The sequence below is a fragment of the Maniola jurtina genome, chromosome 14, assembly GCF_905333055.1.
Source record: "Maniola jurtina chromosome 14, ilManJurt1.1, whole genome shotgun sequence".
NCBI lineage: Eukaryota > Metazoa > Arthropoda > Insecta > Lepidoptera > Nymphalidae > Maniola > Maniola jurtina.
The window spans coordinates 5,287,193-5,305,213 of record NC_060042.1 but is presented as its reverse complement, the minus strand read 5'-3'; the positions used below and the strand labels follow the sequence as shown (position 1 = coordinate 5,305,213).

Sequence of the window (18,021 nt, the reverse complement as noted above, 5' to 3'; positions counted from 1 at the left end):
AAACTTTCGTTCAACACTTTTGGGATTAAAGGCCGATTCACACCAAGCACGTACACGTGACACGTGCGTAGTGACGCGCGTAAACCCCTAACACACCGGGTTACGCATAGTACATCCACGCTTTACGCAAGCGGTGTGCCATGTTTCATACAGTTCCATACATTACAACGCAATGGTACGCGCTACGTCTACTCTTACGCAGCTTGTGTGAACGAGCTATAAAGCTTTCGAACAGACACGCAGTGGGTTGAAATTGTACCTACTTACGAGTAGGTAATGATTTTATGCATAACATCGAGCCTGAATAAAACTCTTGCCTCAAGGCAATATTCGGCTGAACGTGTTGTGTTTGTGTGTGGTGGATTACAATTTGGAAATTGGACACTTGTTGCATATTGTTAAAATTAATTGGACAAATTAAATAAAATGTCCTTCACAATTTTTATTAAGGTTCCACAGTAAAACAAGGAATCCTTATATAGTTTCCCGTCCATCTGTATTGAGATGTCAGTCAGTCAGTTATTTTCCGTTTTTACATAAATATGCAGAAATAATATTTAACACATTCACATTCAAAGCAGACGGAATCGCATGTGTATAATGTTTTAATATAATGCTGATATTTGAATAATATGAAATCACTAGGTAACAAAGATATTATATCAATAGGGACAGAATTCAAAACAACCAATAACACAATAACAATCTAATTTATGTACCAATTTAACATATCGTTAGGATAATAAAGCAATTATAATTTAAATTAGTATGGGCAGCCGTACCTTTCTATTGCCTTCGGGAATAAGTCCATAATATATATAGATTAAAGGTAGATGAATACTACAACTAAATAATATACAAATACGTTTTTAAAGTAAACACAAATCACAGGACACTTTTCATTTCCTGGTCGTAATATTTTAGAAACTAAATTAGGGCCCGAATTTAAGTGGTTTTGGTCCTTTTGGATAAAGGAAAATAAATCTTCATTTTGGGTGTTTGTTACCTAATAGATGCCAGTTATCTCTTTACTAAAGGTCAAAATTTATGAAAACCTAACAAACACCCTTTCGTATAATATTAAGTATGAATTGACCATAGATTAATGCGTATCAGGATAAACGTAGATATACTGACTGATACAGGTTTGAATACAAAAGGAATCAAGTATTCAGCTCGAAAATATTGCTTGATACAATGCGTTAACACAAAAAGCCATTTTTATGAATTTTTTAATACGAGCTCATACATCGGAGGTTCTCATAAATCAGACACCGCCACGCTCTTTGAATTTCATGCGGATGATGTACCGTGTCTGTGACAATGCCAGCCGCGAATGGCAATATATTTTTTATTTTTCATTAAAGAACGGTTTGTTAAGCACTTAGACAGTAAAAGAGGGTTTTGGTTTATTAACAAACGGTCAAGTGCTAGACGGACTTCACTGAAGGTCCCACGCCTTGGAAAAATGCCTGTTTTTTTTGTTTGTTTAAATGACTTTTAATTGCAAATGTTTATGTGATATAACTACAAATTAATGATGTCGTAATATTTTCCTTGTGCTGTGAGACCTTTATTTTTGTCGAATTTCATGATAGTGGGACAACAGGAAGAATCCGAAGAATCCTACAGGTACTTAAGACAAATAATAATAAAGAATTATTTACTAGTTACTACTACTTATAAAAAGTAAAGACATTAATTATATTATAGTCTGCAAAAAAGTAAAGACATTAATTATATTAACAGAATTCACATCTTCACAGACATTGGTAAATTACTGTAATTTCCTTTAATTTATGAATAAACTTTTAGAAACTTACGTGGATCAAAATTTTTATTTTGTTTTATTTTATACAATCATTTAAATAATGGTTATTTGAGAGTATTCTCAATAGTTTTGTTCAAACAATTGAATGAGGCTATTTGAAAGATTTTCCAGTTGCAGTGAAGAAACTAGCAACAAGGGCTGTAATAGTGAAGCCCTGGGCGATAATTCGGATCTGCATCATTTGTTGAGAGAGCCTGCTTCGGCCTTTGCGAAAGCTCCACAAGCCGATTGCCAATGCAGTTATTGTCGCGAAGCAACCTGTAACAAGATTTTAAATCTCTATAATATAATCAATGACGAACAAGCTACAAGCCTAAATAATTTTTAAATACATATCAAAACACACAGTGCACAGTATACAAGTACTGAGTGAACATATATATCACAAATTTCGTCACTGGCAGATAGCGAATTTTTACGCTCTGAACGGTAAGCCACGGTTACAGTTCAAAGCGTAAAAATTATTTAGAAATTTCCTTGAAGTGTAGGTAAAAAAGATTATCATAAAAATTATAAAAATCTACAAGCCTTCGTCGTCTTCAACCAATAAAGGCCGATTTCACACCAATTGCGTACACGTGACACGTGCGTAGTGACACGCGTAAATCCCTAAAACACACCTGGTTACGCATACATCTACGCTTTACGCAAGCGGTGTGCCATGTTTCATACAGATCCATACATTACAACGCAATGGTACGCTTCTTCACGCTTACGCAACGCTTACGCAGCCTGAAGTCTACAGCTGGACATAGATCTCTTGCAAGGACGACCACACGCTACAATCTTGCACCGCGTAATTCCAGCGGTTCCCTACGACTCGTTTGGTGTTACATAATGGGAAATCTACCAACGATGCGCTTTCTGGAGAGAGGTCGCCATTCCAGGGACCTTGAGATTCCAAGGTTGATAGTACAATAACTTGATAAGAAGCAGTTAACTAAGTACCTAAAGGCACAAGCAGGTTGTCTTTAAAATGATTGGGCACAACATGATGGGTACGTGTCTGTATCATTTCATTGCGCAGTTTTTCTGAATCTTCAGTTTTGGAAGGCTCTTCATTTGCCATTATCAGTTTAATCAAAATAACTGTTAGAAAAATATTAGAATTGAAGCTTAATGGAGCTTTAAATTATTTATTTAATAAATGACATGTTCAAGAAATCAATTATGATTTCTTGAACATGACAGACATAACAATGACGGAATTATTTGAAGTTCTCTGTCTAATGCTGTCGTTCGTTTGGTTCGTTTCTTGTTTCATCTGAAAAAAACCATAAAAAACGAAGTAATATAAGTCTATGGAAAAAAGTATAAAATATCGGCTCCTATGTCATAGCTTGAAAAGACGATCAAAGTAATTTTCATTTCTCTGTATTTCTATATGTCAATGATTACATGCAACGATGATAGGCTGTTTCGGCATAGCGATCAAAAGGGCTCCTGCTAGCAATGTTGCTAGCAATGGGGCCATTAGAAATTCGGTCAGAATAATGGCACGAAACCTGATGGATTGATGCTGGTTTCATGGTTATGGGATACTAATGTAGGACACAATATTTTCAGTTAAAAATCTATGGTGCCGTTTCTTTTCATTGTTAAACAACGAAATGACAAGCACTTATTTAACCACTTATAATCTCATGGACGTATACATACTCTTATAATTTAAATTTATTTGTAGTAGGTAGATTTATGCTTCTCTAAAAATATTTAGGTATTTACAACAGCAGATTATTTCATTTTATATTTCTTTGAAATGCTTTAATTTTACACATTATCTGGATGCTGGGAACATTTAGCTCGCAGCGCAGTCGTCGCCTTCTCCTTTTTAAAATATCGTCTTTCCAGTTTATTCGCATAACTATCTCAAAAATTTAACAGATGCAAAGCTCGAGCACAATTTTAGATGCGCAGAATCTGTGAAATCTGAGACAGGTATTTGGTTAAGCGTATTTCGCCCAACGGGCCCAGTCGAATGGAAATTGCATGTATCGATATCTCATGCATTTGAAATATGTTTAAATTGTAAATAAAAATGTTTCATATTTTAAATTATTATCTTACGTTTGCTTTATGGTATATTTATTTTCCAACTTGGCGTTATTCCCTTAGGTAAAGTTCCGCTAAAGTTACAGGTCATTCTTGCTCAGTCACTTTGCTCAATCTTTTAGATGGTTGATATTTATATTATGCATCTATTTTTTATCAATTTAAACATCTTTTTTTCTAAATAAGAAAGAATTTTTTTCAAAGAATAAAAATACAGGATACACTTTAAAACAACGGGGATCTATTAACCTATCCTTGCCATATTAACACGAGGTTTCATCAATACAATTTATTTCACCACTAGCTAATGCCTGCTTCTTCGTCCGCATTGATTTAGGTTTTTCAAATCTCATGGGAATCCTTTAATTTTCCAGAATAAAAGTAGCCAATGACACGCTGAGGTCACAGTGATCCGTTGTTCCTTTGTGGCGTAAATGAAGGACAAAGCAATAGACAAACTCACATTCGCATTTATATATGAGTAGGTGCGAGGGGTCTCTCCGTCACTCGCTTCATACAAACGTAGTTCCAATTTCATTTGAATATTAAGCAACCAAAGTCCATGAAATTTTGCAGACATATTCTAGAAACTAATATCTATGTTTGTGGTTTTCCAGATTTCTGTTAAAATATTCAATTTCAAAGTTACGCGGTCTGAAAAATTTACAAACAAATCTTTGAGCCCATGTAATTTTAAAACTACATATTTTTAGAAAAATCTAAAACACCACAGACACAGATATTAGTTTCTATAATATTATGTCTGCATTTCATGAACTTTGGTTGCTTAATATTCAAATGAAATTGGAACTACGATTGTATGAAGCGAGTGACGGAGAGAGTCCTGTTAACATGGCCATGTTCAAACTTCAAACCTATCGATCTGTTAAAATAGGAATATCGTAATGGTAGATAAACAGCGCATAGAATTTATTCGAATATACCTAGTTATAGAATCACCTAAATCCTAGTATCAGAGTTAAGTGCGGTCGGATATCTAGAATTTGGCAATAACTGTTTCTCAATTGAATGATCTTTGTGTGCCTAGATGATATCTAGGTATCTGATGCGGCTTCCATCTTGTATACAAAGACTCAGTATATATATCAGATTTAATTGTTACATTTTCGAGATGGTTTTAAACGATAGGATTATTTGAATCTTCAGTTGAAGTCGAAATTCAACGTATCTACTTGTACAAAGCGATTTGCTTTGACCAAAACAAACAACATTTTTTGGGGGTTTTTTCACGGTTTATTTCGATGTTCTAGATCGGAAAAGAAATCCCTATTTCATATACCTACTCACCAAAATTAATTTATGTACCGAACCGGTTTTTTATATTGCTCTCTACTCTAACGATAGTTTTTAATGATGTAGAGTCAGTAAAATCGTTATTAAAGTATCTTTTCTCGCTGAACTTTGCTGTATAAAGTTTGAAAGTTTGAACTCCAAGATAAAGCTGAGCGCGCAAAGTTTACGACAACTTTTAATATGGCGTTATCTTTAAGTGACAGCAAAGTCACGATCGTTTGAAAATGCAACTTACTTTTTATAAGTTAGGTAATAGAAAGTACGGGAAAATGCTCAATAAGGTAAACTGATTTTCTGATGACTACCTAGTGTCTTTTAGTAGTCTTTCCATGTGCTCTGGAAAACACTGGAAAATGCAATACACTTCAGCCCGTACCTACCTACTAATTGACATAATTAATGATAAATCGTCCGGCGTCCTGCTAGCAGGACTTTCGGTGCTGCCGGTAGGACGCAACTTTCTTTGTGTTTATTACGTAAACGGTCCTGCTGGCAGGATTTTTAACTGTACAAGTAGATTATCTGTCTCTTTCTGCTTCTAGGAGTGTTTGTCTCATCGTCGTACTATTAGTGTGAGCGAGACAGCCGCAATGTTTAGACGTGGCGACCGCGTGCGTTCGCTCGCGTCACACTACGACGCGCCGGGAATTTTCTGGTCAACTTACGCCGTCCTGCCAGCAGTCGGCGTACTGCCAGAAGGACACACGTGACAATTCAAAGAAATTGAAGGCCTGCTAGCAGGACTCTGAAAGTCCTTCCAGAAGAGCTTCTAGAAGGACATTTTTTTGGACGATTTATGGTTAAATGCGAAAGTGTATCCATCTGTCTACTAGCTTTTCACGGTCAATCTGTTTAACAGGTTTGGAGAAATTTTGATACAGAAATAGCTTGTATCCCGGGACTTTTGGTCCCGCAAAATAAAAAAAACAATGGGATATTTAAAAATCTGAATTTAACACCAAAGAAGTTGCGAGCATCATTCATTTGGCAGTTGGCACTGAGATAGCTTGCATCCGGGAAAATCAAAGAGTCAGTCAGTATCCGTCATTAATCCGGCCTAGTGCAGATTGGCCGACTTATTCGCATAAGTATCTCAAAAATATAACGGAAGAAAAGCTCATATTATACGCCTCTATTAATTTTATTCTGTACTCTAGTAATAGAAGCTATTAAATGCTCCATCTAACTGTAAAGACTATACCAGGAACAGCTTACGTTGGAGAAATGTATAAGAGGAAAAAATATTTTCATTCTGCTCTTAATATCGGCATTTTATAAGGAGCTTGGAAACCATTACGGAACGAATAGGTGTATTTTTCTGAAGTATTTTTAAAATGGAGGTTCATTTTAATCGGATCGAAAAAATTAATTGCATAACAACAACAAAAACATACAAAAAATGGTGTTGACTTCTTAGGGCTGACGCATACAGAGGAAATGAAGGAAACTCGCCGTAGCTCTTAAGAAAATTGCCCACGACTTTTTCTGCTTTAAGTATATGTAGTAGCGATACATTCACAAAAAGGTCGCCATACAGCTGTTGCAATGCGTCGCTGGCCCATACAGCCGGTTTGCCCAAGATTCTACTCGTATATCACTACTGACGCGATTTAGAATCACGTTTCAAGATACGAGCGGCTGAATCTCGGGACAAAAAATAGCCTATATCCTGTCCCGGGATGTAAGCTGTCTCTTTACAAAATTTCGTCAAAATTGGTTCAGCAGATAGGCCTTGAAAAGCTAGCAGACTAGCAGACAGACAGACAGATAGACAAACACACTTTCACATTCATAATAATATCAATACGAAAGTATGGACAGTACAACAGCATTAATATATTGAGGTCGAGAATATTGTAATATTGAATGAAATACAATCTATAATAATTATAATTATAATAAGTGATTGTATGTTGTCACAAGAACACACATGGGAAGACACTGCTCTAGTCCTAGAACACAGTTTAAAAAATAATAATTAAATACTATAGTGTGCAAAAGAGATTATTAATACAAAAATAACAACACATAAACAAAATTAACTACAAACAACGGATAGTTTGAACATATTTAATGGTAGCAGAGTAGCGGTTTCTTGTTTTAAATTGCACTCATTACACTGCAACTAATTACGTCGGACGCTGCAACGAAATTAATCGGTACTCTCTGTGGTGCTGTAAAGTGTGATAGTGTACTCTAAATAAATGTGAGGCGTTTCAACGCAAATAGTACAAAAAATAGCCAGCGGAACTAAAGGGAATATTCTCAAGGTTCCCTAAGACAAGATACGATTCCAGGCAGGGGCAGTTTCGGAATTTAAAATTTCTAGAAACAATTGTCACTGGTCTGGTTCACCACCATCCTACCTTTAGGCACTTTAGGGTAGTGGTTATCACCCTAAAGGCAAATGCCGAGGGTAAAAAAAGGAACTTGAAAAGTTACAGGTATTTACGTATTTAATTTACGTATTTAATCGGAGGTCGGGGGTTCGATCCCGGGCACGCACTTGTAACTTTTCGGAGCTATGTGCGTTTTAGGTAATTGAATAACACTCGCTTAAAGATGAAGGAAAACACCGTGAGGAAACCTGCATGCTTGAGAGTTATCCATAATGTTCTCAAAGATGTGTGAAATCTGCCAGTCCGCACTTGGCCAGCGTGTTAGACTATGGCCAAAACCCTTCTCACTCTGAGAGGAGACCTGTGCTCTGTAGTGAGCCGGTGATGGGTTGATCATGATGATGATGATGATTAACATATTTCACACTAATATTATAAAGGCGAAAGTTTGTATGTGTGTGTGTGTGTATGTTTGTTACTCCTTCACGCAAAAACTACTGGACGGATTGGGTTGAAATTTGGAATGGAAATAGATAATATCCTGGATTAGCACATAGGCTACTTTTTATCCCGGAAAATCAAGGAGTTCCCACGGGATTTCGAAAAACCTAAATCCACGCGGGCGAAGTCGCGGGCATCGGCTAGTATTACAAAAATGTTAAATACCTATCTGGTTATCGGTTCAGGTCAAAGTTTTTTGGCCAGAGCAATCACTCATTGTTGATTCATTCATAAGAATTATAATATAATAGTTGGCAATGAGCTAATATCATTATTATGTTATTGTTACTACTTACGAGTACCTACTGTAAGGCGAATTTAAATTGTATTTTCAGGGCTCATTCAAAAGTAGGAATCTCCTAGTTTCGTCTAGTCCAAAATCCAAATGTCTATCCACCTGTAATTCGTTTTTTTATAAGCATGACTGTGGAATCCTTTATGGGTGTTTTGACGCTTTTTTTAATAGTTCATTTTCTCTATAAATTATTGCAGTAAATAGTTAATCCATTTATATTATGAGAGGTCTACAAGATTGGACTGTTCTAGGGTTTTAGAAAAACTGCTGACCCTAAACCTACCCACTGTCTGGTCCTTTTATTGTCGCTTTAAATTATGTCGCACAATCATCAATTTTTTTTTAAAGAGTCAATTAATATAAAATAATTATTTTCATGCAGGTCTATTTTAGAGGCACTCTGGAAAAGACCACTCTGTATTTTCAGATTTTTGCATCGAAATGAATGATGGGATGATTCGCCTTAAGTGATTGTAATAAATACTATACTCACTCACTACTCAATCAGTAGACTGAAGATATTTATGTTTTAATCGTTATAATAAGTCAGTGTATGTTTTAAGTATCAGTAAAGATGGACGTGTTTGGACATTGGAAATACTTGCTTCAGCTTATTATAATGGAACAAGTACTGGTAAGTTTTAGGTATATGTTTTTAATGATCGCTAAGTTTAAATATTTTTTATTATTATTTATACCTACCATTGTTTTATATTTTGTTTGTATAATGCTTTAAGTATATTGAACTATAATGTTATATTAAAATTGCCGTACAATTTTATGGAATTATACAATTCATAGTTTTATGATTAATACTCCTATTGCATTAATAAAATTCTTATCTAGGTATCCTTTATGGAATTATACGAGGTATTTTTCCGTAATTACCCAAGTTGTGACCTTTATATTTTATAGGTGCCAGTAAACGCCAGTACTTTGACATTTACTCTAAATGATGGCAATGAAATACCGGCCATTGCTTTGGGGACCAGTTTGGGACATACACCAGATGTAAGTAGGTACATAGCCTTTTATGTATGACACTATATACTATATACTATAAATAAATATCAATTGCCGCATGTATGAAAGATTATCACTTGAGAATGCCCGATTTGGCAGATTTTTTTGTGTTCGTTAGGCCAAGATTTGAATTAGATTTTTTTTTGAAAATTCTACCGGAAAATTCGAAAATTTACATGGTATTTTGCCTTTACTTTAAATCCATATATAGATTCTCTTAACAAACAAAACTCCCTATTTAAGAAAATGCCCGGTCCTTAAGATTTCCTTAAAAAGAGTAGGTATCTAGCTACCTAACAATATAGATTTCATACTTTGATCCAAATCGAAAACTGAAATCCAAATAGAAGCTGAATTGAATAACTCTGGAAAAAGCTAACTTTCAGTACAAAATATCAAAGTTCAGTTTTCAAAATACGGCTGATAGTTTTCCATCATCGCTTGGCTGCATATTCAAAATAGAATTCATTCTATCAAATAATTCTATTTCGGACATGTTGTCCTATAAACATAATACATTATGTTACAAACAGGGAACAAGAATGTTGGCAGTGAACCACTCGGTAGCCCGGGCGGTACAATGGGCACTAGAGGCCGGATATAGGCATATAGACACTGCCGCTCTATACCGCATTGAAGACGAAGTAGGCCTCGGTGTTCGTGACTATTTGAGGGACAATAATGCCGATAGAAGGGACGTGTACATCACTACTAAGGTAAATACCCCTTCACCATACAATTGCCATATGTCAGCAGATATAAATTTATTATTGCCGTGCACTATCAAATGATCACACTGGTTGAGTAACTTTGACCCCAGACGCTATAACTAGATAATATTATGTGGCCGACTTTGGTTATCCGAATTTAACTTTTTCGTATCTTCTGTCTCTGTGAGCACATTCAGTGGTCATCGATCTAATAATAACTATTAAATCTGAGTCCAAATCTCTTTCTCTTAATCATGTCGTATGTTAAAGGATCCGGGAATACATAATTTTCCAAATATATAAAACTATAGGTACCTACCTACCATTATGCCTATGAATAATGGAAAGGGGTTACGACCCTCAACCATGAGGAATACGATGCAGAGAGAATGCATAATTGTGGGTTTTATTCTTGGTGTACAGCAGGCCTTCAGACTTCCCTAAACTACTTCTTTTACATAAATTAATGTGAACCGAATGTTACAAAACGCTATCTATTATTTTCGTCGAATTATTATAGCTCCAATTTAATTCGATTTCGTTTTGTTATTACAATAGACCAACAATTATTGTTCTTGAATTAGTTCTTATCTGAATTGCTAATTTTTTTCTGTACCAAAAAACAAACTTATCTACAAAATAATTAAAATGAATGTAGCTATTAAAACTTAAATGCTCATTTAGATTTAATTATATCTCTGTATGCAGCTTGCGAATTACGGAAAGGATTTTAAAGAAGTTTTCGTTGCGGCAAAGATTAGTCTCGGATGTAAAATGAGGTATGTTTTATTAAGCTGCAATCTCGGAGCGAGGAAGTCTAAGGAATGTCCGTAGTCATTGTAACTACGAGCGCGCTCGCATAATACATTACACAATTTTGTTCTATTTTTATAAGGCGTATTTTTCCGCAACACCTCTCAGGTTATCAAATATTGATACTGTCGTTCCGTGTTGTTTTTTAACCCCCGATTCAAAAAGAGGGGTGTTATAAGTTTGACGTGTGTATCTGTGTGTCTGTGTATCTGTGTGTCTGGGTATCTGTGTATCTGTCTGTGGCATCGTAGCTCCTAAACTAATGAACCGATTTTAATTTAGTTTTTTTTGTTTGAAAGGTGGCATGATCGAGAGTGTTCTTAGCTATAATCCAAGAAAATCGGTTCAGCCGTTTGAGAGTTATCAGCTCTTTTCTAGTTACTGTAACCTTCACTTGTCGGGGGTGTTAGAAATTTTTAATTTACACTTGTATTGTATTAAAATTGTTGTTTTTTTTTTTTTTTTTTTATTCACTATAGGTAAGCGCTTTCCGTAAATTGGTATGAGTAGGTACCTATATCACTTCTAAATTAATTGGGGATAGGTAGTTATGTTAAGCTTAATATACCTACTAATATTATTGATAAGATTTTTAAAAAGTTCCCCTTCCGCAAATAAGCGGAAAGCTTGGCTAGGAGTGGGTACGACAATAGTGCAACGGATGGGGTTTGAACCGCCGACCGTTTAGAATTCAGTCCGCTTCTTAACCACTTAGCTATTGAGGCTCTAATATTAGATAGATAGATGTTAGTCACACTAATATTATAAAGGAGAAAGTTTGTATGTGTGTGTGTGTGTGTGTGTGTGTGTGTGTGTGTGTGTGTGTGTGTGTGTGTGTGTGTGTGTGTGTGTGTGTGTGTGTGTGTGTGTGTGTGTGTGTGTGTGTGTGTATGTATGTTTGTTACTCCTTCACGCAAAAACTACTGGACGGATTGGGCTGAAATTTAGAATGGAGATAAATAATTATACCCTGGATTAGCACATAGGCTTCTTTTTATCCCGGAAAATCAAAGAGTTCCCACGGGAATTTTAAGAAACCTACATCCACGCGAACGAAGTCGCGGGCATCAGCTAGTATAATAATAAATGGATGCTTTATGAAATTGTTATATTTTTTTATACAGTTGTGGAACGATTCTCATGAAAGAAGTGAGGTTATTCCAGCGTTAAAAAAGTCACTACAAGAGCTACAGATGGATTACGTGGACTTGTATCTGATGCATTATCCAATGGCATATACGGTGAGTTCAAATCTAAATACCTATAAAAGGCGACTGACTGATTGACTGATCTATGAACAGCAGAGCACAGCTCAAACTACTGGACGGATCGGGCTGGGCATGCAGATAGGTATTATGACGTACATATCTATTAAGAAAGATTTTTTTTAAAATTCAACCCCTAAGGGGAAAAATAGGGGTTGGGAATTTGTGTAATCCATGCGGATGAAGTCACAGGCATAAGCTACTCTACCTATGTAATTTGCTTATACATTCTGGAAACACTAAAAGGTTAAAATTGTTTAAATACCCAACACGATTTTAACTTTTTAACCCCCGACCCAAAAAGAGGGGTGTTATAAGTTTGACGTGGGTATCTGTGTATCTGTCTGTGGCATCGTAGCTCCTAAATTATTAATGAACCGATTTTAATTTGGTTTTTTTGTTTGAAAGGTGGCTTGATCGAGAGTGTTCTTGGCTATAATCCAAGAAAATCAATTTAGCCGTTTGAAAGTTATCAGCTCTTTTCTAGTTACTGTAATACTAGTCACTTGCCGGGGGTGTTATCAATTTTTAATTTACAGTTGTTATTCTTAGTTTTCTTAAATAGAATCCATAGGTGAATATTGATCATTTAACTGAGGCATCAATTTGATTTGGGCAACCAAGGAAGTTAAACAAAATAAAATTATTATGAACTTATTTTTGAGACAGTAATTTCATCGAATCTTGAACAACATAAAAGATTATAACTACTGGACTGGAGCACTAATTAAAGTCTTCTATAATTACAATCACTTTGTCGATTCAAGTATGTGACTTATTTCAAGGCGAACATGTTGGCAAGATTCATAAATGTTTCTCATCGTTTATTCCACGGTGTACTTACATTAATTTTGCTGTCTTTTATAAGTAAAATAGAACAAGTGTAAATTAAAAATTTTCAACACCCCCGACAAGTGAAGGTTACAGTAACTAGAAAAGAGCTGATAACTTTCAAACAGCTGAACGGATTTTCTTGGACTATTCCGCGCCTACGATCCAAAGTATCTGAGTTTTCCAAAACATCATTTTCAAATAAGTAATTATGTATATCTAGGCAACGTCCATCTTGACAGCTTGACATTTGTCAATTGACACTTGAATATTATGAACCTAAGGGTTATCTAACCTTCTTTTCTACAAGAAAACTAGAAAAGAGCTGATAACTTTTAAACGGCTGAACCAATTTTTTTGGATTATAGCTAAGAACACTCTCGATCAAGCCACCTTTCAAACAAAAAAAAAAGTAAATTAAAATCGGTTCATTCGTTTAGGCGCTACGATGCCACAGACAGATACACAGATACACAGACACACAGATACACACGTCAAACTTATAACACCCCTCTTTTTGGGTCGGGGGTTAACAAAGGAACTTACAATAATATATCAAGTCATCTGAAAATTATTGTAATTCTAAGGGTTTCGTACCTCAAAAGGAAAAAAGGATCCCTTATTGGATCACTTCTTTGTCTATCTATTGTGTCTGTCAATTAGGTGGAATCAAAACCTATAAGGTACTCTTATCTTTATAGGTTCTATAAATCTTAAAGCACAAGTAAAGGAAAACATCCGAAATCCGTGAGTTTGTGGTTACATCACCAGGAAAAAAATTAAAATGTGGTCACCAACAAGTATTTAGTTTACTAAATCACATCTTAGATGGAGCTACCTGTAATTAACTCGCAGTGTTCCACATTCAAATGTTTTATCTTGTACGTGAACTTTACGGAACTCTCGTGTGCGAGTCCAACTCGCACTTGGGAGGTTTTTTCTTTTTCAAAACAGCAACCACTAAGGTTACAGGCAATATAAACCATAAAGGCATAACCGGTAAGGCATAATAAACCCTCTAATTCTGAGAGGAGACCAGTGCTCAAAAGTGAACCGATGATAGGTTGATAATGATGATCATTTAAACGCCGGTGGATAGTAAAATTTTACAATGCTTCGATTTCAGAAAGACGGTCAAATAAGTGACACAGATTACTTGGAGACGTGGAAAGGGATGGAGGATGCCAAAGACCAGAATCTCACGAGATCAATAGGAGTTTCCAACTTCAATATAACACAAATACAGAGGCTGTGGGACAACTGTAGGATCAAACCAGCCGTTAACCAAATCGAGGTAAGTTCAGAGATGCCCTTTGAAACTCAAGACCATTGAAACTCAAGTGATTAGTTCAATGGAAAATTTTGTTTCCCGAATTCCCAAATCGCATGCCTATTAGGTACTTATAGTAAACACGGCTTAGAAATAACATATTATAATTATACCAAAAGCTTCAATTTTTTAAAAATTTATATTAGGTACATTAGACTTATTTATAGGCACAATTAAGTGTTTGATCGCAATGTAATGATAAAATGACAATGCAGTGTAAAATGAAAACGTGACAATCTGTGGAGTTAATCAATTAAGAACCTCCTTCTTTTTCAAGTCGGGTAATATATAGGCTATCATCATCATCTTCCACAATTAGCTCGTACCAGTTTTTTCGCAGTAGGTGTTCTATAGGAACACCCAACCCAGTGTTTGACAACTAGTCAAATCCTTGTAGAGTATCTTTCTATCAAACGTCAAAACTCGCGCTTAGCATGAGAGCTTCTATGAAATACTAGCATGTGACGTCACAATGATCTGACGTGCTTTTTTAGTTTAATTGATAATTTAAAATTGTAATTACACTTAAAACTAACAAAAGACGTGGATTTTACGTATTCTATTTAATAATCACTAAGAAGGAATTTATTTTTGACATAGGCAAATATGTACTTGCCAGTAGGTACTTATGTATTTACAAACTAATAAGAAATCCGAGGTGAATAGGGAACGCTTAAATATACTTAAGTACTGATAGCCTAGTGGTTAAGATGTTAGCCTTCTATTCGAAATGTCAAGGGTTCGATCCCGGGCACGCATCTGTAACTTTTCAGAGTTAACTATAAGCGTTTTAAGCAATTATATCGCTTCCTTTAGCGGTGAATATCGTGAAGAAACTTGCATGCCTGAGTTTTCCATCATGTTTTCAAAGGTGTGTGAAGACTGACGATCCGACTGGGTCAGCATGGCGGACTATGGCCTGAACCCTTCTCATTCTGAGAAGAGACCCGTGTTCAGTAGTGAGGCGGTGATGGGATGATGAATATTTAAATTGCAAGACACACTTCAGTTCACTATTACAGATAGGTTTATAACAGAATTTTTCATTTCATTCTTGATTCTTAGGTAAATCCAACAATAACTCAAGACGAACTGATAAACTGGAGTAAAGAACATGGGGTAGTCATAATGGCATACACCCCCTTCGGAAGTATTCTGGGGCGGAAGAGCGATGCTCCTCCACCGAGAGCTGATCATCCATACCTGGTGTCTTTGGCCAATAAATACAATAAGACTGTGCCTCAAATACTATTGAGATATTTGGTGAGTATTAAACTTGTACTGACTTTTATAACAATACTTTAATCTAAATATATATTATAAAAGGACAAATGTAAATTAAAAATTTATAACACCCCCGACAAGTGAAGGTTACAGTTACTAAAAAAGAGCTGACAACTTTCAAACGGCTGAACTGATTTTCTTGGATTATAGCTAAGAACACTCTCGATCCCACCTTTCAAACAAAAAAAACTAAATTAAAATCGGTTCATTAGTTTAGGAGCTACGATGCCACAGACAGATACACAGATACACACGTCAAACTTATAATACCCCTCTTTTTGGGTCGGGGGTTAGAAAGATGACTGATTGATCTATAAACGCACTGCTCAAACTACTGGACGGATCAGGCTGAAATTCGGCATAAAAATTGATTTACCTTTAGGTCAAAACGTCTAATAAGGTGATTTTTTGTACTGCACACACGCTAAATTACGGGTTTCTGTGTGCACAGGTGCCTTTTAAAACTGAACAAAATGACATCAAAATCAAAAATTGAAAAAAATTACATAGCGGGTTTTGTTTTAAACCCGTTTCCACCAATGCTAAAGGTGTGTGGAGCATTGAAAATTATTGGTTAATATACACACATCCATAGCAACGTAGCATACTACAATATCTCTGGTGAAAAAGCGCCCTAGAATACAAGTTTAAGTCACGTTCAAGGTCACCTTTCAACCTTCGCAACGTAAGAGCTCTTGTTGACCTTTGACCGTTTACTAAAGCCTATTCTCTAAATACCGCAAGAACGTCTCGCCAATAACTCAATATTGATTAGACACAATCAATTTGTCAGTCTTGTTTGGGATTTATGTAACCGCCTTGTTCATTTGAATTGAGTCAGAAAGATACCTAACTTGCACTTAAATTTAAGAATTTGGAACTTTTGAATTTTAGGTTAGGTAGTTTATTTTAGGAATGTATAGTTGTCGTCACGAGAGTTCTAACCTTGAACCTGTCATCATCGTCGTGCACTGTGTTAGGTCTATGGTACTATGTTGCTCTATAAGGGCTATACTACAGAATAATATAATTGTACTATATACGGCCTATACAGGGTGTTTGGTAATTAGTATATAATGACGACACGTACCCATGCTACTTTGATCTGATAAACACAATGCTGAAGTAAAATGACGAAATAAAATTATAAAAATTTCCATACAAAATTTTAATTTTTTTTATGTCCAAGTTTTCATGGCCCTAACGTGCCCTAACTCACTGAAATCGTTGGCCTTGACCTATCTAAAGATGGCCAACGATCTCAGTGAGTTAGGGCACGTTAGAGTCATGAAAACTTTTACATATTTTTTTTTTAAATTTTGTATGGAATTTTTTATAATTTTATTTCGTCATTATACTTCAGCATTGTATGTATCAGATCAAAGTAGCATGGGTACGTGTCGTCTTTATATACTAATTACCAAACACCCTGTATATCCACATCAGCGCACTGGTGCAGCACGGTACGCCACCCTTTTATATGTAGGGATATCAATAACTAAGGATATCAGAATTAAAATGAACTTGCATTTTTCACAGTTGGATCGTCATCTTGTCGCCGTTCCGAAGTCTACAAATAAGGATCGGATCAGACAGAACGTAGACATAGCAGACTTTTCACTGACATCTGCTGAAGTTGACGAGCTATCGAAATTTAATAGTAATTACCGACTCCGAACACCCGTCAAGTGGTATCCTCACCCGCATTTCCCATTTGAGAAAAAGAACCTTACAGATGCTGAAATAGAGGACATTATCGCGCATAGCAAGGAAGATTAAAGATGCGAAAAAATAATTTTGAGGCAGACTTTCATTATTATAAGAATATGCCGGATAAAAGGATTTCTACGACTCGAGGATTAAATGCGAAGATCCAATAAGACGCGTTTCTTAGAATTCCACGAATTATTCTCTTAATATTCATATAAATTTATGATAATAAAATAATAAAGGTATTTGCTTGTAAGCGTTTTTCTTATAACCATCCCCAAATGTTAGAGTTTCGAGGGAAACTGGAAGAAGATTCTGTCAGATAGATGCTTTACTTTACTATTCAAGAGTATACGTAATCGGGTTCGTAACTGACTATATTTAAATGAAAACTTAGTCAAATTAAAAGTAATAAAAGATAATCTATTAAAATTAATCCTCAATTAGTGTAAGACTTACACGGACATTCATAGGCAAAGGCAAATTTTCTATCCCTGAAAGTAACAGAGTTCGCAAGGGATTTCAAAAACTCTAAATCCACGCGGACAAAGCCGCGGGCATCATCTAGTGATATATGTACAAATGGTATTCAGGCGGTTTCAGAGACTAGTAACTACTAACTACTCCAGGAGTTACTAAAACGCACCATCCCATACGTTTATTAAGACAGGTATTCAATCTAAGTTCAGCGGTTTAGGACTGGCGTTGATAAATCAGTCCGGC

The 18,021-nt window shown here is 35.6% G+C and overlaps 1 protein-coding gene and 1 long non-coding RNA gene across 3 annotated transcripts; one reads left to right on the top strand and one right to left on the bottom strand.

Annotated features, from left to right (window-relative positions):
- Positions 1-1,819: 1,819 nt before the first annotated feature.
- On the bottom strand, positions 1,820-3,060 carry LOC123871759. The gene is made up of 2 exons (XR_006797335.1): positions 2,780-3,060; positions 1,820-2,089 (listed from the first exon to the last, which is right to left on the bottom strand). It is a non-coding gene; the product is annotated as an uncharacterized LOC123871759 (long non-coding RNA).
- A 5,773-nt stretch (positions 3,061-8,833) lies between these two features.
- Positions 8,834-17,546, top strand: LOC123871749 (aldo-keto reductase AKR2E4-like). 2 transcript variants are annotated; one of them, XM_045915692.1, is made up of 7 exons: positions 8,834-8,966; positions 9,248-9,343; positions 9,889-10,071; positions 12,003-12,119; positions 14,101-14,268; positions 15,370-15,567; positions 17,128-17,546. In XM_045915692.1, exons 1-7 carry the CDS (start codon positions 8,907-8,909, stop codon positions 17,365-17,367), a joined length of 1,062 nt encoding a protein of 353 aa, XP_045771648.1. In that variant the 5' UTR covers positions 8,834-8,906; the 3' UTR covers positions 17,368-17,546. The 2 variants fall into 2 exon arrangements, with proteins under 2 accessions (XP_045771648.1, XP_045771649.1); XM_045915693.1 differs by lacking the exon at positions 8,834-8,966 and having other exon boundaries at positions 9,264-9,351.
- Positions 17,547-18,021: the final 475 nt, after the last annotated feature.

What these genes read in the sequence shown, in the direction of transcription:
- LOC123871749 (XM_045915692.1), top strand. Translation starts at nt 8,907, where the DNA reads ATGGACGTGTTTGGACATTGGAAATACTTGCTTCAGCTTATTATAATG. An exon ending in ACGTGTACATCACTACTAAG is followed by an intron (nt 10,072 to 12,002) that starts GTAAATACCCCT and finishes TTTTTTATACAG; the next exon opens with TTGTGGAACGATTCTCATGA. An exon ending in ATTATCCAATGGCATATACG is followed by an intron (nt 12,120 to 14,100) that starts GTGAGTTCAAAT and finishes CTTCGATTTCAG; the next exon opens with AAAGACGGTCAAATAAGTGA.